Genomic DNA, 20,150 nt, shown 5'->3' on the forward strand with positions numbered 1-20,150 from the left:
AAAACCAAATTTAGGCTTAGTTTTTACTCAAAAGAACTTAAGTACTTTGTAATTTAAAAGGAAACCAAATGATTTACTTACGTTGGGGCATTTCCGTAAGTAAACATTTCCCACATCAACACACCGAAGCTCCAAACGTCGCCCTCGCGGCTAAACTTCTGATGTCCAATGCATTCTGGTGCATACCTGAAAAAAAAAATAACACTCTTGCATCACACCAAAGTTTTCTTGTTAAAGGAATTCAACGATTTTACAAGAAGTACTGTTTAGGTATTCAGCTAAGAGAAGGAGGAAGAGCTAGTGTGTTGAAAATTCTATATTTTTATAAAGAAATTAGTATGTTATTTACAATGAGGAAGGATTGTATCCTGTGCTGCTCACAATACTGGTTCACCAAAAAGCCCCCCGTGTCAGGGGGATTACCACCTATCTGATAAGACAGTGTCAGGGGGATTACCACCTATCTGATAAGACAGTGTCAGGGGGATTACCACCTATCTGATAAGACAGTGATTCATTTACTATTAAAAATACAATAAAAAGATAAATAAACAATGTTTATCTGTGCTCGTCAACGGTACGCAGAAGTGAGCAACACACACGAATAAAAAAAACTATTATTAAGGCCAAATAAAAAAAAATACTTGTTAAGCGTCACACCCTCATAAATTTTCAGGGGCGGGGGGACGGTTTTTTTTTTTTTTTTTTACTTTTTATGGAGGAATATTTTTGCGCGATGGACGTTTTGGCCGACTTTTTTTTAGGACGAAACGTCAAACTTTTAAAATGCGAAACAGAACAAAATTGACTATGTATGAAAATTGAGTTTTGTATTGTTTATATCCAGACGTAATTAAAACATTAAATTTAATTGCCACCGAGCGAAATTGTAGGCCCTAGGCTAATCCGTCCAAGCTGCCACCCCCGCCTCACTCATCGGCCATGGTCCGCCGTCTCTCGCTCGACTCATCTATCCAGGAAATTCCCTATCGCGAGAAGCATGATGTTGGTCTCAATAATAGTATACTAAATAGTGGGCTGATTTTGAAAACAGCTTACGGCATTTCTTAAGTGAATTTTTAATCAACGTATTCATTCTTCTTTGATGAATCCTTTGCCAATTGCTGTGTAAATCAGTATTTAAAGTTGTAATGCGAAAAGTGTGTGTAATTATTCCACAGGTAAACCAGGCATAAGAAAACCCATCGCCCAACAGGACCTCGTGGTGTGCCGATCTCGAGCGCGAGAACATCGTAAACAAAATTGGTAGAGTCCATTATGTATGGGGTGTTTCCTATTTACGAACCTATAAAAAACGCGCTTCGACCACTGTGTAGGCAAAATATTTATTTCGTTAAATCCCTAAATTGATAATCGTGTATTCTGTAATCACGTGACTGATGATGTAATCCTCAGCGACGTACTAAATGCACATGATTTAATGTGTTGGGGAAAAAGCTTGCTGTTTACCACATTACATGATTCGCGGTGCTATTCGCGTTTCCTTGACGTAAATCGGCGGCGTGTAAATATAATGAAACAATTGTTTTCACCAAATTGCCGTTGTCGACATAGGCCTAGAGCGATCGGTGGCTAGCTAGCGTGACTAAGCTAAGAAGTACGTATTTTTCAAAAAATTACACCAGCCTAGCAAACATTTGCTAGTTTTGAAATTTTCAACTAGCAATTATGAAGAATCTACTAGCAAAATGCTAGTTTGCTAGCGTGAATTTTGAGCCCTGCTCTGGAGCTGGGCCAGGCCGCTGAACTTTCCGTTGTATATGGGTAAAAAAAAAATAAAAATAAAAAGAGAGGCGGCTGGATAATCAGGAGCGGGCGCTGACGCTTAACAAGTATGTTTTTTTATTTGGCCTAATAATGACACAAGTATTGCCTTTAAAACTTACCATTTATAAGGCGTGTCTTCACTCCCTCTAACAACATAATAGTCTCTATCTGATCCAAAACTCTTGGCTAGGCCAAAATCAGTGATTTTGACATGGTGTTCACTAGCCACTAGAATGTTTCTAGCAGCTAGATCTCGATGCACAATACACGTGTCCTTGTGGTTGCCAAGGTAATGCATAGCCTAGAAAAATGAGTGATTATACAAATTATTATTTCATTTTGGCACATTGCCAAGGACTGTCAATGGTGATTTAAAGTTTGTCACTGCCCTGATATACATGTGACCATCCATTCACAGACAAACGCCATACACACATTAAACATCCGTCCTTGATCTAACGATTGATCCTAAGTAATACTTACTGCACAAATCTGACTACAAAATAAATACAACACGTCATCAGACAGAATGGACTTCTTATCTTGTAGATAATTCTTCAATGCACCAAGTGGAACAAATTCTAAAACTAATCTGAGATATCTTCCTGCAAAATAAAGGGAAAAAAATAATAATACAATAATGTACAGTAGATATAAAGTTTGTGGTACACCACGTATAAGTTCTGTACTCGATAGTAATTCTCACTCCTGAGGATGATCTAATGATATGTACAGTTGATATAAAGTTTGTGGTACACCACGTATAAGTTCTGTACTCGATAGTAATTCTCACTCCTGAGGATGATCTAATGATATGTACAGTTGATATAAAGTTTGCGGTACACCACGTATAAGTTCTGTACTCGATAGTAATTCTCACTCCTGAGGATGATCTAATGATATGTACAGTAGATATAAAGTTTGTGGTACAGCACGTATAAGTTCTGTACTCGATAGTAATTCTCACTCCTGAGGATGATCTAATGATATGTACAGTTGATATAAAGTTTGCGGTACACCACGTATAAGTTCTGTACTCGATAGTAATTCTCACTCCTGAGGATGATCTAATGATATGTACAGTAGATATAAAGTTTGTGGTACACCACGTATAAGTTCTGTACTCGATAGTAATTCTCACTCCTGAGGATGATCTAATGATATGTACAGTTGATATAAAGTTTGCGGTACACCACGTATAAGTTCTGTACTCGATAGTAATTAAATAAACAAATTGTCTAAATTACTTTCTTTCCTACAGCGAGCAACTTGCCAAGACTGTCATGGACCTGTCAAATGGCAGATGACAGGGTAGACAAGGTAGCTATTTAAAATAACAAGAGATATCCAGATTCAAAAAGGGCCAAAAATGCATTAAAAAGTAATAAATAGTTTACCTTTTGAAACACCTAAAACTTTGACAATATTGTCGTGTTTTAAACTAGACATCCACTGAATTTCACGCTTGAACGCCTCGAAGTACTTGTCATAATGCTTCTCTTTTAACATTTTTACAGCCACAATTTTCTGAGGTTCAGTCGTGAAACCAGAATCCACTTTCCAAATTGCTTTGTTAACTTTCCCATAAAAGCCCTTAAAAAATAGGAAATTAAATTAAGAAACCATATTCAAACTATTCTACTGCAGTTACTGCAGTAAGGGAGCATGTCAGAACTATTCTACTGCAGTTACTGCAGTAACTACATTTTGTTTGCAATTATTTACCTCCGCCAAGGAGGTATATGTAATCGGTAGCGTGTGTTTGTTTGTTAGCAGGATTACTCAAAAAGTAATCACAAGATCTTTACCAAAATGAATAGACAGATAGATATGTGGTCAAGGACCATTCCATTAAATGTTGGGACCATTTGGGACCACAGTCCCAATTCTGGACCAATTTTTAGTATACTTTTTCAGACCTGCTAGTGTTAAAAGATAGGACAGAATTTTTCAAAAGCCGGCGAGCAGTCTTAAAGTAACAAGTAAACTGAAATTGCATTTTCTCGAGAACTACTTGTTCAAAAAACTTCATTTTTTAACTAGAGGCAAGAGTTATAATTTGTGATTTGTAATTTTAAAACATAATTTGATTTAATGTGCACGTTTTTTGATGCGAGTAGTTTAAAAAACCTATTTCTTTTCAAATTCACTCGTTTGATTTTCGCGTTGCTGTTCTATTGTTAGTCAACTGAAGCTATTGTTAATTGAAAGGCTTGTTACATAACCATTAATGAATTAATTAATGAATGTAATGAAATTAGCCTAAATCACAAACAGCATTAAGACTAAAAATATATATATTTTTTTTTTACCAGAGAAATCTTATGTAGGAGAATTTTACAGTAGGCGGAGGTATGCACTCTCGGAGTGGCTTTCTAGTTTTTTATGGTAATCATACACACTGTTTATTGCAGTGACTGCCTCATAAACTAAATTCAAACAAACTAAAAGCATAAATTATTGCAGTACAAAAATATAGTTGCTGCAGTAACTGCAGTACAATAATTTTGACATGTTCTGAAACGATTCATTAGATTAAGTATCAATAACATAATATAGTTTAAAGGTTTGCATGGCAAATTAAACATTTTTTGCAGTACAAAAACATCACAACTGACATGTTGAGGTATCCTCAACTATACTTTATACTTATTACAGAACACTCCAAAACATAGAGGTCTGTTTCTTCTACAAGTTTAATAGAGTTCAAGCAGATACTTTATACTTATTACAGAACACTCCAAAACATAGAGGGCTGTTTCTTCTACAAGTTAATAGAGTTCAAGCAGATACTTTATACTTATTACAGAACACTCCAAAACATAGAGGGCTGTTTCTTCTACAAGTTAATAGAGTTGAAGCAGACTATAAATGAAGCATACCGATCCGAGTAATTTCTGAATGTGGAGATTGCTGTCTGGTATGTCAGGCAAGTGAAACTCATCATCTAATCTAGGCATTGATTCCTCATCTATTTCATAGTCATCCTGACAAAGAAATACAACTTTTGGAATCAAAAACATTTAAAAAGACTAAATTTATCCTATAACATGACACGTATTCAAGGGACACTTTTGGGGTCCCAAAGGTGCCTCCTGAATAGAACAAGACCATTAGGCACCAGTTATACTACTGAATTTGCCAAGAAAATATAGATTAATGTTGTTTATTGAAATACTCACAGGAAAAGTTGCGTTAAAGAGATTTGCATTCTGCGATGGCGGCAAAACTGGAAGGTCTGTTTAAAAAATGATACACAATATTATGCATTTAGCAACATTGTGGGTAGTACCATTGGTGTGATAGTGAATAGCAGAAGATTATGGGCCCGATCAGGCTTAGTTATTTTAATTTGGTTGGTTGGTTCAGTAAGTTGGTTCCTATCTACCAAATGATAATTGTGCTCATGAAACAAACTGATCCAATTAATTAAGTCTAAGTTTACTTCCAAATGATTTGAAATGATTTGAAATGATTTGAAATGATATTTAATTACAAAGCACAAACATGTTAATCTTTCATTAAATCACTGAGCGGTTTAAACAACTAATATTAGAAAAGAAAGATTAGAATTTGGAAAACTTAATATTACAAAAAAGAAATGACAGCGTCGCTCTCATTCTGAGATGGGAATCAGAGGGCATTTACTTGCCTCCATTTGGGTTGGGGGTTTGGTCCTCAAAATTGAAAACATTTGGTACATCGTAAACAAATATGTTGTTGGTTTCCTCTTTGGCCCCTGCATATTCACCAGACACCTAAAATGTATCAAACAAAAAAGAAATTTAAATTCAAACGGCCTAAAAGATGAGTACAGGTGAAAAGTAAATACAGATAAAAATAAGTACAAACAAAATATGTATTATAGTAGGAATAATAGATAATATATTTATTAATTTTATGCAATAAAAATCTCAAAGCGCAGTGGACCAGATGTAACACATACAAGAACTGTCTTCTTCCTTAAGGGTCCCTTTCTGTGGAGTTCTGCTAACACATGCGGCGCTCATTTATCTGCCCATGCAATATCAAAGTAGGTGCGTGGCTAGCTAATCCATACTTGGAATGTTCGTGTTCGTAAACCTGTGTCTTGCAGCCTACACCGGGGTAACCCTTTACTCTTCCAAATGTTTGTGTTCGTAAACCTGTGTCTTGCAGCCTACACCGGGGTAACCCTTTACTCTTCCAAAAGATACACTGGGTGCACACAATTAATCCAAGAATTTATTTAGTATCTGTAGATTAGTTAGGTATCTTTACCTTCAGCATAACTTGTCTAACATCTCGCAACACGTCTTTGAATGACGGCCTATTATGTGGATAGAACATGAGACATCTGGCGATTATTTCTCCTAGATCTTCACGACACTCGGTGCCAATGGCTGGCAGTTGGCCGCTCAGATACAGATTTCGAACCTTTTAAAGGAAAATTTGTTATAAATGTTTCATTTCTCTTTCAGTTAAATTTATCAAAAATTCAAATTTCAATGATAAAAACACAAAAAGTATTAAACGCAAAAGGTAAACTTGTTTTTATTGTGGTCAAAGTAAATTACTACAAAATTATGATTTCTCAAAAAATTACATTACATTAATTCCCCCCCCCCTCCCCCCATTTATGAGATGTGCCCATATATAGACATGATGATGTCATATCACAACCATATTTGGGCACATCACAGTTTTTTTGTCAAACTAGTTTGATAGTGTAGACAGAGCTTAAAGCTCCATTCACACATGTTAAACAATTAAACGGCATCGCCTTCCATGTGTGAATGTAACTTTAGGTAGATATTAAAAAATGAATTTAGCTTATTTTGCTAAGCCTTACCTGTTCATTAGGCATGTCTGCAAAGGGCTTAAGTCCATAATTGATTATTTCCCATAACAGTATGCCATAGCCAAATTTGTCACTTGGTAATTCCGGCTCATTTTTTCCCCTAAGTAACTCTGGAGCAGTCCAACGAACTCTAAAAAAAAAAGCAATTAACTTTAATAAAACTTTAAAAAGACTATTAATAACCCTTGGCAGTTTAGCCCTACCATACATACACCCTTAACTCACCCACTTGACACAAAGATACCCACTTGACACAAAGATACCCACTTGACACAAAGATACCCACTTGTAAGTTTGAGCAAGGCTGGTGGGGCATTTTACAGGCACACCATCATCCATTCTAGTCTACCATACATACACCCTTAACCCACCCACTTGGCCCATGACAACTTGTAAATTTGAGCAAGGCTGGGTGGCACACCACCACCCAGTCTAGAAAGGATTCTAATATTTGTATTCATATTTGTACCTGTTCATCCTGATTGGATGGTCATCTTCCAGCGTATTGAAGTAGTAGTGACCAATCATAAGGTCCGTTAGTTTGGTTACCAATGTAGGGGGTTTGTTTGTTACTAAGACGTTATGTGCTGATATACTACCATGGACAATCTGTTTCTTTTCCTAAAAATGAAAAAAATTAAATTATATCATTGTTCCTTGCAAATTGAAGGTATACCAACATTTTTAAAGATTTGAAAAAGAGACAATTGATATCTAAAAAACAAATATTTACCAGAAATTCAAGAGCTGCAGCTATCTGAGTTGCTGCTTGAAAGAGGTACGGCTTTTTCAGGTGTTCTTTGTAAGTTGTAAGATATCTATCAAGCGGGCCTAAGCTAGCGTACTCAAAGATGCTAATGTAGTTAGAAGTGATGCCTTCAAAGCGAATGATGTGGGCATGCTTCAACCCAGACATCTTATCAGCTAGCTGGCTGAATTTCTACAAAATAAAAAAGAAAACATTCAACATCTATTTTGACAGATATATGGTATAGTATATGAAATAATTATTCTAACTTTACGTAACTACATTTACTTTATACAAATTAAGTAGTAAGCTAAGCTGTGGTGGTAATCATAAACTGTATGTACTCATAAACTTCTACATTTAAACAAACTAAGGAAATCATTGTTTTTATTTTACCATATTGAAACCGGACGGAGCTTGTTGTTTTGGCATCTTCATGACTGCATTTACCGACCCTCGTCCTCCAAGCCTGATTAACTCGCCCACTTTGACCTCAATGAATTTACCGTGACTCGGCAAAGCTCTCCATCTGCTTTGGTCTGTTAACTCGGCTTCTGAGATGTAGTTGACTTTGTTACGTTGCGGAATTGGCGAACTTGGGGGCGCTGGACACCCTGTTCGACTTGTAATTAACAATGAGTTGTCTAAATTGTTATGTAAAATATAATAAAAAATATATTATTTACAAAGTCTAACTACAATTGTAAGATTACGTACAGTATAATAGTTGATAATAGTTTCTACACTATCAAACTTTATGTGAAAACAAAATGTGATGTGCTCATACTGTATATGGACATGATGATGTCATATCATTACCATATTTGGGCATATAACAACCGTATTTGGGCACACCACACGTTTTTTGTCAAACTAGTTTGATAGTGTAAAGAGGGATTTACTGTTCGTGTAGAGTAGTGAAATAATACAGTAGAACCCATCCTTTGAAACGCTACTATTCAGGGGACACTCTTATAAACAAATGTGGGACAACATTATGTAGAACCCATCCTTTGAAACGCTACTATTCAGGGGACACTCTTATAAACAAATGTGGGACAACATATGTTTTAACACTGTGGTCAACTCCTATTCAGGGGAAACCCTATTATAGGGGACAGTTTATTTGGTTCTGAAAGTAGCCTCTGAGGTTCTACTGTAAATTAATTTCTACAATTGACCTGACTGACCTGTAGTGCCACCGAAGCTTGCAGTACTGGTGATGCACTTCTTAAGAGGACCTTCTAAACACCAACAGTTTTCTGGGTGACGATAAAATTCCATCAATCCTCTCAATGAATCAAAAGAATTCTGATCGTTTAACGATACATGTTCACCTGTATGCAAATATTTAAATTAAATATATTGTATAAATAGGCACCTGTATGCAAATGTACCAGTTTTAAATTTAATAATGGTAATAGTATCAACCACAGTTGTATACACATATATGTAAACCTACATTAGTATACATAAAAGAGTTATAAGAAAATAAATAAAAAATTAGAATCATATTCATAATTGACCTTTGACATTTCATTTCACACAAAGACATGAGTTTAAAATTCATCATTTAATTTAAAAGGTCAACAGAATTTATTCATTGTGAAATAAATTCAAATTATAAAAGAAGTTCAAATTCAGAATTAAATTTACATATTGTGTGAATGAAAAATACATTACACAATGAAAAATATGAAAAATAACGATATCGAAAGTAAAAAACTACATTCATATATTTGTTTCAATTGTTGTTTAAAAACACGGTTTTTTAAGAATTATTCATATTTCTGTGAATTATGCAAATATTGACAATACGCATTCTAATATGAAAGTTATTTATAGTTGATTAAAGCATGAGACAAGTATAATATTTAAAGAAATCTGTTGAGATATTAATCATTGTAATTATTAGCGCCAGCCAGTAGAATAACCTGTAGTAAACTCAAGTCTGTGGGTTAGAAGTCATTAACTTGTAATGTTCTTGTAATGTCGACGAGTGGGAAGAAGATGAACAACAAAATCACGTTGTTGCCTCATCAACTTAAAATTTCAGAAAATCTGGAATAAGGTTTTTTTAGTATTCTATAATTCTGTTCTTTTCACATTTTTTTTCAATTTAAACACTACAGCAGGGTGGCCGGTGGAATACATCACTTAACAGCACAAGATCAACATCATAATGAACAATTCAAAGCACTAACATTAACAAGCACAATTTTTGGTTAATTTGTTGACAAATAATTTCTCATTCTCACATATTTCCTCATCTTAATCGTTTCAAATTACTTAATTAAAATTTAGTTTATTACCGGCCGGTTTAGAATTAATGTTCTGTGCCTGATTGTGTTTGTAAACTATACATCTACATTATAAGCTTCCTTAACCATAAGTATTTTACCTTCTTCAATTTTTATTTTATAGTTTTTGAATTCTTGTCCATACACTACACTCAAACAGTAACTATCGTACTTCTCTGGGTTCTGGCGGATAAGGTAAGTGCCATCTTCCATACCAGCTTTTCGTAGTTTTTCAAATGCCTCAGTTCGCCTGAAAGAACGATCATAAACTTATTTAAGTAAAAAATCTTCCATTGGAAGTAATTGGGGCAGAAAACGGTTTTTAAAAATATTTATTTATAAATTTGGCCTGTGTAAAATTTATTTTTTACTAATTTTAGCTACACAAATTCTAAAACTTGATTTTTCTAGATTTCTAAACCTGATTTCTAAAAACCGACTGACATATGAACATAATACAACATATCACGATAATGGCAGGAAGGTTATGTCAGAGGTCGTGTGAAGAGTCAAAGATCAACCGAGACACATGTTTCAAGTTGTAGTGTGCATTATAAAGTTACACAAAACAAACAACATATTTAGATGAATTAAGACCACACAACAAAAGGAACAGAGATAAGAGATAGAAAGATACAATTGTGTACAATAAAGGTACTGTATTAACAAGTCAACGGCAAGCCTAACTAGCTTGACATAAAAGAGATTGTTAAATGCAAACCTGGGTTCTCATTCGGATGCACCGTTAGTTTACAAGTGACAGTATTGCTTTGTGATTGGTCAATGTGGCACTCTAGGTACTGTACTTGCATCGTGTCCTAGTTTGAACTAAGCCTTTCTGATAAACTAAACAAGCTTTATTTATCATAACCAATTCTTTTATCTATGACTTTAGTCATTTAAGAGATTTAAGACCAAAAAAAGTATTAAATTTGAATATTTTTAAGCCAAATCATTTAAAACAAAGCTAAGATGATTCTTTTTCTAAGCACATTTTGATAAATTTGTGCTTAGACTTAATGATTTGAATACAATGGCTAAAAAAGGCACTATAATAAATAATGCTGCTGGTGCTGGTAAATTATTAAAAATGATAAGTAAGAAAGTACTTAGATACCAGCACAAACAAGAAAAATGGCTTGAGTGACGCCAAAGGGCTGCTATAATGAGGAAGCAACAAATTAAATAATAACATTAGTAAATTTAATACGACTATGACAAAAATAATGAAAATGAGACAGACAATGTTGATGATGACGATGATTATGATGATGATAATAATGATGATGATAATAATGATAATAATGATTAGATTATGATTATAATGATGATTGCAATGATTTTGATAATGATGAATAAATAAATTGAGGATTTAATAAATGAATAAGACAAAAATAATGATTAGATTATTATGATATTGATGATGATGATTAGATTATTATGATATTGATGATGATGATTAGATTATGATGATGATAATAATGATGATTAGATTATGATGTTGATGATTATGATGTTGATGAAGATGATGATTAGATTATGATGTTGATGATTATGATGTTGATGATGATGATGATTAGATTATGATGTTGATGATTATGATGTTGATGATTATGATGTTGATGATGATGATTAGATTATGACGTTGATGATTATGATGTTGATGATGATGATTAGATTATGATAACAACGACGATGGTGATAATGATTAGATTATGATGCTGATGACAAATAGGCTAAAGAGTACACAAAACGTAGTGACTGCAGTAGAACAATTTTGGAATGATAACATTGTTTACTGTAAATTGGATATAACTGTAATTGTCCAACAGTACAGTACTACTGTAGTAGTGTCTATCTATAGTTTCTGACGTCAGTCCATCTTCATCTTTGATAACATTGCTCTGATTATAAACAACATAACTATCCATCATTCTAAATCGATTCTAATTTATAAATAAAGCAGGCAGATACTATACTACAGTACTATTATACCTGAACGCAATGTATGCTTCAAGTCTAAATTATCTATGGTACATACAAGAGATTGAAGAAGCTAACAGCAAAACAAACTACTGGGTTTTAAACATTAATGATGGACTGATGTCAAGAATCATGAAACATGTACTACTGTGGTACAGTATAACAATAATACTGTACATAATATTAATTATATACAGTAATATCTCAGTCTTTTCATGTGAATTGCACATCAAATTATTCTTTACTTGGAGCCTAGCACCTGGTGATTTTTATCACCTTCATTAAACCTGTATGTAGTGTGAAAATAAAATGTATTTATTTATCTATATTGCTCTGCCTTAGTATCAACCCCTTTTGTCCATGCCCTGTATCAAGTCAAATACAGATTATTAATTAATTACATACAGTAATATCTTTACATGTTATCTTAGCTACAGTATATGCATGCATTATCATCTGTATAGTAAATGTAGAACTACTGCACAGCACAGTATATCATATAGTTTATTGTTAAAAGTACTGTACTACTAGAGTACTACAGTATACAGTAGCACTGTGTGTACTATCTGCTGTTCCTAACAATATCCTGATATCATAGCATTTTCTACACTGTAAAGTATGTAAATCAAATCAAAAACATGTATTGACTTAATTCTTTTCTAAATTATATATTTAAAAATAAAATATATATATTTTATAGCATTTTCTATATGTCAATCAAATAAAAAACATGTATTGACTCAATTCGTTTATAAATTACATTTTAAAAAGTCAATATTCTTGATTTTATTTTTTATTTTCTATCTGCAATCAAATCTAAAAAATATAATTGACTCAATTCTTTTCTAAATTCTATTTTTAAAAAAGTCTATGGGTCTGGGAAAGTAAAACAAAATCTAGCTAATAATGTAAAGGAAATGGGGAGATGTTGTTGTTAAAAACTATAGGACAAAAAAATTGCATTGTTGAAGAAGGAAATATGGTAACACCTGGTGTGGGTAAGGAAGTACAGTGTTTGTTTAAAACAAATGCATTTCTTTAAACCATGATTATTATTAAATTTAAATACAAATAACTATAAATTAGGTCAATTAAAAGTCTATCATATATCCTCGGGTATAATCCCACTTCGGTCTAATCCCACTTTGAATCTAATCCCAATTCAAATCTAATCCAACCAAATCCATCGAAATACTGTACTTTATGTCTAATTTCACAACAGATATATAACAGAGTCCCAGTATTTACATTTGGTCTGGTTGTAGGCAGCTTCCAATTCAGATGAGTTTTGCTTACCAATTATTTTTTTCCTGAAACAGGGTTTTCCCACGACCAAAGTTGGCCAAATTTCAAGTTCTAGAGAAAGGGGATGAGGGTGACGTTACGAGAAAGGGGAGGAGCGTGAGGTTACGAGAAAGGGGAGGAGCGTGAGGTTACACCAGAAGATATACGGTAATAGATCAATATTTGAAATCTTACGGTATGGGTCCGTGACATCTGTTCTTAGTGATCAAGTCAAGCGAGGGTGGCGCTAGTTCTTTGCACAAGAAATGATAATAGTCAATAAGCAGCCTGTAATAGCCATCCAACAGCGACACTAGCCCTTCCGCTTCTTGTTTGGTCTTCAACTGCAAAAACTATTAAAAACAATTTATTTAAATATTTTATTCCTTTTGGTAAAAACACAACAAATAAACAAGAGAATGGAAGGACTGCTGATAAAGATCAGGAGTAGAAACAAATCACAAATCTGTACTATGGTGTGTGCACATAATACAATCAAGACGGATATTTCTTGTTAAAATGAAACTAGAAAATAGCCAGCTTTCAGTTCACTTTGAAACGACCTATAACATGGTCTTGTTTTGTGTTTTGGGGAAAGGGGGGGGGGGGGGGTGGGCTGGTAGGGAGAGTTATTTGTTGTGTATGTGTGTTTTAACTGTTACTTTATCATAGTTAATTAATGTTATTGTTTACAATATTTATTTTTATAAACCCTCTTGAACAATAAACATCTTGAGGCAGTTATTTAAATAAATACTGTAAATTAGTTAATATAAAACAAGTTATATTATAATATGGCTTCCATAGTTTTTTAATTGGATTTTTTCAATTGATTTTTGCATTGGGTTATTTTGCCTCATTACATTTTTTTTTTATAATTTGATCAGCATATTATAGTGTACATATTATCATTTACATTTTGTTACTATTATTACAATATTTCTCAGAAAAAAAAGTAAATTCTGTAAGAAATAACGCGTTAACTTTAATTCAAAATGAAAGAAATAAATGTTGATTTGATTTGACTCGTTGATCTATGATGCTTTTTTAACAGTAATTATTAACCACTTGACATCTTTGGCACTCCATACTTGGTAAATTAATGTATATTACACTTCATTCAACAATCAGTCATTATTCATTGCTTTAACGTATGAAATAAATGAATAACCGTCTGATCCATGAATAATTAATGCTTAGCATTATTCACTTTTTTTTTCCAAATAAAACAAGCACAGATTTGCCGAGTGGAATGGGAACAGGTTAACAAACTATGATACGGGTATTAGATAGTGATGGATTGGAGATTACATGCCAAGACAGGACGCATCCTGTTCACACTGGCAAGAACACAGACTGTGATGGTTGCCAATGTAAGGGATGTTGACTTGTTAAAGGCTATAATCATGTATTACATTGTCCATTTTACTGTCCAATGTTGTGTACATTTTTATAAAATGTTGTACTGAAAAGACAAACTAGTATAAATAGTAATATATAAACTGTTCTGTATAAATTACATTACAATTACATTGTTATAATTAGGATGCTTGCTTCTAAAGCTCTGTCCACACTATCAAACTTTAAGTAACAACAAAATGTGATGTGCTCATATATGGACATGATGATGTCATATCACTACCACATTAGTATCACTACCATATTTGGGCACATCACACTTTTTTCATCAAACTAGTTTGATAGCGTAGACAGAGCTTGGAAAATTACAAATATGAACTTGGTTAACCAGAAAAGAAAAAGCAAAATAAAAATGAGAAATACTGTTTAAAGTTTAAAGTACAGTTACTACTAATGTACAAAGCATGCACGCTTCTCCACTATACAACACAAACAAGTGAAAAAAAAAACACCATTATATTTGTTTAAAACATCATGAGGAACTAGCCAACTACATGGCGATAACATCGGATGTTTGAAACAGAATCTAACATATTAAATTTCAGTGAGTTTGTTGTGGGACAGCTGACTGTCATCACATGGTTCACTACCTAAATTGAACCATTGCTTTACTGTAAAACAATTGGTGATCACTTTTTCTAATGTGTAAATTTAAAAAAAAAATATCCAATATGTAGTTTTTGCTGGATAGCCAACAAACTTGAGAAACTAAACTTCAATTGGTTCGTCCAATTGTCATTGAGCCACTGGTCAATAAGCCAATGGAACTAGAGCCACTAGTCCTAGAGCCACTGGTCCTAGAGTCACTAGTCCTAGAGCCACTGGTCCTAGAGCCACTGGTCCTAGAGCCACTGGTCCTAGAGCCACTGGTCCTAGAGTCACTAGTCCTAGAGCCACTAGTCCTAGAGCCACTGGTCCTAGAGTCACTCAAAGAAGCAATGAGGTACAGTAAAGTCTTCTTTTGGTTCATGCCATTTGCCATAAGACATTTTACATAGAATAAACTCCTTGCCTTAACAATCTACAGTACAGTATAGGAAGAAGCGGCACCATTATCCAATACTCTACTGTTTTCTTTTTTCCATAAATATATTCCTCTCTTCGGAGACAGAGTCTATTGTAGGCTTATCCAGGTAAGTTAGGCTGAACCGTGAGGACAGTTAATGAAAATGTACATGCTAAAATTATACAGTTGCCTTGCTATCAAATACTATAGACAGATGTTTCTTTTGTACTACTATATTACATATATATTTATATTTATTGGGCAATTTTTTTCTTTTATTGTCATTCATTTTTCGTGTTTTTATCGTTTTTTTAAGTGTTGAGGGCCTGATGCACATCCGCCTCGGCCACAGTCTAACAAAAGAGCAGTTGATTTGGTTTAAATACATAACTTATCATATTGTAGCAGATTTAGCAAAAATAACATTGAAGTACAAAGGTAATGTACATAAGCTGATGATACTCTATTGTAGTACAAAATGGAAAGTTTAATTTGTATTGTAGATATCAAAAGGTCAAACCAGAGGTCAGTCAGTATCAATAGCACTGGCATTTCACTTTATTCAAATTGGTTTTAATTGATCAACAAATTGAAAGTATATTATCATCTAAAAATAAATAGTTTAAGGAAAAGCTATAATTTAATAATTAATATAATCATTGATTATATTTATAATTAAAAAGAAAAAGGAGCAAATTTCATCAACTTTTTAACCCTTGAACTTGCAGAATGTAACGACAACACATCCACCTATTCTGTTTTAAATAATATATTAAAACTGTGATTGTAATATTTTTTTATTTACTCTATTTTAATATAAAGATATTGTGTCGGTTTAAGTTCAATATTTACTGTAATATATATTGGCAGTTTAGTATATTGGCAGCTTAAAGGTGCTCTGACAAGATTGCCCACCTGATGACACCCCTCGTCTAACTTGGCAGCTTAAAGGTGCTCTGACAAGATTGCCCACCTGACGACACCCCTCGTCTAACTAGTTCAGGTTAGGCCTAGAAGCATCGTTTTTAATACTGGATGTACAGTAGGTATAGTAGTGTATGGCATATAATGGGGTGGATAAGTGAACAGAGTAAGAGTATTAATTAATAAAATAGTACAGTTGTTATTAATATTAGTGCATTAATAGCTACACATAAAAATTGAGCAAATAAAATAAACAAATATTGCTTCTGAAAGGAGGCAAGTATTCATAATTAAAATTCACAATTTAACAAAACAGTACGGTACATACAGTATAAATAACCAGAGGATATTAATTTTATCATTTACACAACCTTGCATTTTAGGGGTAAATCTTATTAGCATTCTGCTCCCATATCATTTACTATTCATTTTGTTTTACAATGCAAACAGCCCAAACAAGGGCGGCAAAAGAAAAAGGTAAAAATGTGAATATTAATTGAATTTATTAATTTGCAGTGCTTCAATACATACAAATTGTAGTTTTTATTGGATATTGAAATATAATTATAATGATATGACCGACTATGACCCTAGGGACAAGAAAATAGAGATTATTTAGCCTTCAGTACAACAACCTCTTCAATACACTTACAGTAGATAATTCTTAGTCCTATCTCCATGACAGATGTCACATAACAGTAACATGCTTTGTACAGTATTTCTTTCTCTTAATTACCTCCGCCAAGGAGGTTATGTTTTCACCCCTGTATGTTTGTGTGTGTTTGTGTGTGTGTGTTTGTGTGTGTGTCTGTGAACAGCCTGGAGGCCACAGTTTTTATCCGATTCTAACCAAATTTGGACACAATGATCTATGCCCAAAAAGCTTGGATGAGTTCGAATTTGAGGGGAAAGGTCATAGGTCAAGGTCACAACTAACAAAAAACTATTTTACTGCCTAGAGACCACAGTTTTGATCTGATTGTCACCAAACTTAGCCACAATGATCAATGACACATAATATAATTGTGGTTAAATTTTGAAGGGTCAGGGTCAAAGATCAAGGTCCACCAAAAAAAAAAAAAAAAAAAAAAAAAAAAAAAATAATAATAAAAAAAAAAAACCCTCAGTGGGACTTGAACCAGCTATCTCAACTGTGAGAGGCTGGATACATAACCATTACACCACACTGTCATCCACAACTTTGTAGTGTGCAGTTAACATATTTACACTTAGAACTAATAAAAAAAAAATGAAAAAAAAAAATATTCAGGGGGAATTTTATGTAGGGGAATTTTACAGTAGGCGGAGGTTTGTACTCTCGGAGTACCCTCTAGTTATTGTATGTTTTCATATGGATAGTTTGTCTGAAATTAAGTTGAAATGAATAGAAATAGAATCCAAATGTATGTTTACGATCACTCACCTCTGGGAAACCATTGCGTCGATTTAACTGTACGGTCCAGTCTAGTTGGTCACCACCTCTGTGTCTGTATATATTAATGTCTGTCAGGTCCATCAACCTCCATGTAACAGATGCTTTGTTTTGCTGGAAAAGAAAAATAGTCGACTACTTGTAAATGGTTAAGAAAGGAAATTAGAAATGATGAAGGTGGACTATACCATTTGTGGATAGGGGAAAAACTATATATTTCACTCTTTGAGGAGAAAGGCTATTGTTGGTTTATCCATGTAAGCTAGGCACAAAATAGATTGTACATTTAACAATTTACAATTATTTATTTATTATTATTAAATTTGATAGATAAAGGCATATTTGAAGAAAAATTTGTTAGTATTCACTTTAGCCTTTAATTTATGCTACTGCATATACTTCATGTAAACATACAGATTTACTGTTTCTCTCAAGGGAGGTATTTATTTATCAAATAAAATACTCTGATTAAATTTCCAGTTCCACTACACTAAAATGATTCCCAGCTTTATCTTTAAAACATGTACTGTAGAATATTTTGAAATTAGGGCAAAAAAAAAGTACTTATGAATTTTAAAACCCATTATGAAATGGAACATGTTGCAGGTAAATAAATAGAATACATACATCTGCCTTTACATCCAATTTCTCTATATTATTATAATTTAATAATTACGCATAGAGTAGAGAGTCTAGACTACGTATAGTGGAACGACCTGAAGTGTTGTATGGAGTAATATCTAATACACATTTAACGGCAACCATAATACAATCCTTTACAGTGACCACACTGTTCTCTAGGGAGCATATAAACAATATTCTACCATTATTACTGCAGAAACTAAATGTTCTTTTGCAATAATTTCAGTTTGTTTGTAAAGTTTATGATGATGCAGTGAATGGAATAAACAGAGTGTGTGATTTGCCACAAATAGCTTGTTAAAACCTGCATCCTGTAAATGAGGTTAAAGAGTATACAAATTAGAAAGATAGACATTTCAGAATTTAGGATGTAAGACGATGAATACTGTAATGATGATGATAGTGGTACTGTACAATGATTCATGAGATGATAAGGATAATGATTAAAATCATGATAATGATGATGATACAATGATTCAATGGATGATGATAAGGATAATAAATAAAATCATGATAATGATACAATGATTCATGGTATGATAATTAGGATAATGATTAAAATCCTGATAATGATACAATGATTCATGGTATGATAATTAGGATAATGATTAAAATCATGATAATGATGATGATGATGATACAATGAGACATTGTTAACAATGATATAATCAGAACCTACGTACCTCTATTTCAATTCCTTTATTTGCAGATATACGTACAGTGCACGCAGTGTCCCCTCTCATTGCCTTGTACTGTTCCACTATTAACATTGGTTTATTATCAATAAGAGAAGCTAAAAACATGAGACGGTAACACGTACTGCCGTCCCCACTATCCTCCGTAAACCGACGCAGATTCCCTCTCACCTTTAACTTCAACCGATGTTTATCAATCATGTTAAGACCACGAAACCACTGTTTTGGCACAAATGACCTAAAGTGCGTGTCAGATGTCAAGTTGACATGTTCATTACATTTATTGTATTGAAGAATGCTGATGACAATTAAACCTAGCCTGTCCTCTATACTCAAGTCCTCAATACGCCCATGGATAAAATCGTCGTGAAACTGTTCGTACAGGTAATTCAGAACTTGTTCCTCGTACGAATTAAGCGAGTGCGCGTCGGTTACAACATGGAAACGAAATCTGAAAACTACCTCACTACCGTTCTCAGGGCATTCTTTAGGACTTAACCACATTCTGCTATCTTTGTAACATATTGAAAACAACGTAGAACTAAGGCATTGTATAGTGAATTTCGCCGCGGCCTTCTTGCACACAGTTTCTGCCGTCAAATTCTCGTTCCACGGAACATACAGGATCTCCTTTTGGCCGTACAACTGCACCTTCACAGTGTTCTGATTGTTGGAAGTCATTTCGTGTTCTTGCTGGGTTTTGCACGGAGCATATATTCCCATTTTCAAGCGCCTACAACATCCTCCTAGTGGCCACTGTCGCCCAGGCTGCTCTTTGATGTTTTTAGGCATCTATTAAAAAAAAAACACAACGTATAGTACAATTAAGCAATTTTAGGATTTACTCGGAGAATAATCTTTGTTTCTGATCTCTTATTTCGGTCTCCACTTGTCTCATCTATCATTAGAGTTGGTTTGGGTTTTTTTTTTTTAATAATATAATTCCCATTAAAAGAATAAAATCTAATTAAACCGCAATTGAAAACTGACTGAGAGGTTTCTCCCAGGCACACGTTACCGGATGCAGCACCTGGACCAACTCTCCTAATTAACTTTGATAAACAGGCTTATTATTACCACTCCTGTATT

The 20,150-nt window shown here is 33.6% G+C and overlaps 1 protein-coding gene across 1 annotated transcript in view; it reads right to left on the reverse strand.

Annotated features, from left to right (window-relative positions):
• Positions 1-20,150, reverse strand: part of LOC140057855 (tyrosine-protein kinase JAK2-like) — a 28,399-nt gene that overhangs the window by 3,468 nt on the left and 4,781 nt on the right. Inside the window, exons 2-18 of the mRNA XM_072103619.1 lie at positions 19,050-19,853; positions 17,716-17,838; positions 13,139-13,296; positions 9,778-9,926; positions 8,567-8,713; positions 7,773-8,020; positions 7,362-7,568; positions 7,098-7,249; positions 6,620-6,758; positions 6,049-6,204; positions 5,441-5,546; positions 4,971-5,026; positions 4,671-4,775; positions 3,186-3,381; positions 2,272-2,393; positions 1,908-2,089; positions 82-186 (exon numbers count right to left, since the gene is read on the reverse strand). Of these exons, the coding sequence (XP_071959720.1) occupies positions 82-186; positions 1,908-2,089; positions 2,272-2,393; positions 3,186-3,381; positions 4,671-4,775; positions 4,971-5,026; positions 5,441-5,546; positions 6,049-6,204; positions 6,620-6,758; positions 7,098-7,249; positions 7,362-7,568; positions 7,773-8,020; positions 8,567-8,713; positions 9,778-9,926; positions 13,139-13,296; positions 17,716-17,838; positions 19,050-19,853 (3,155 nt within the window). The remainder of the gene's footprint in view (positions 1-81; positions 187-1,907; positions 2,090-2,271; positions 2,394-3,185; positions 3,382-4,670; positions 4,776-4,970; positions 5,027-5,440; positions 5,547-6,048; positions 6,205-6,619; positions 6,759-7,097; positions 7,250-7,361; positions 7,569-7,772; positions 8,021-8,566; positions 8,714-9,777; positions 9,927-13,138; positions 13,297-17,715; positions 17,839-19,049; positions 19,854-20,150) is intronic.

Source organism: Antedon mediterranea, chromosome 8 (assembly GCF_964355755.1).
Source record: "Antedon mediterranea chromosome 8, ecAntMedi1.1, whole genome shotgun sequence".
Taxonomy (NCBI): Eukaryota; Metazoa; Echinodermata; class Crinoidea; order Comatulida; family Antedonidae; genus Antedon; species Antedon mediterranea.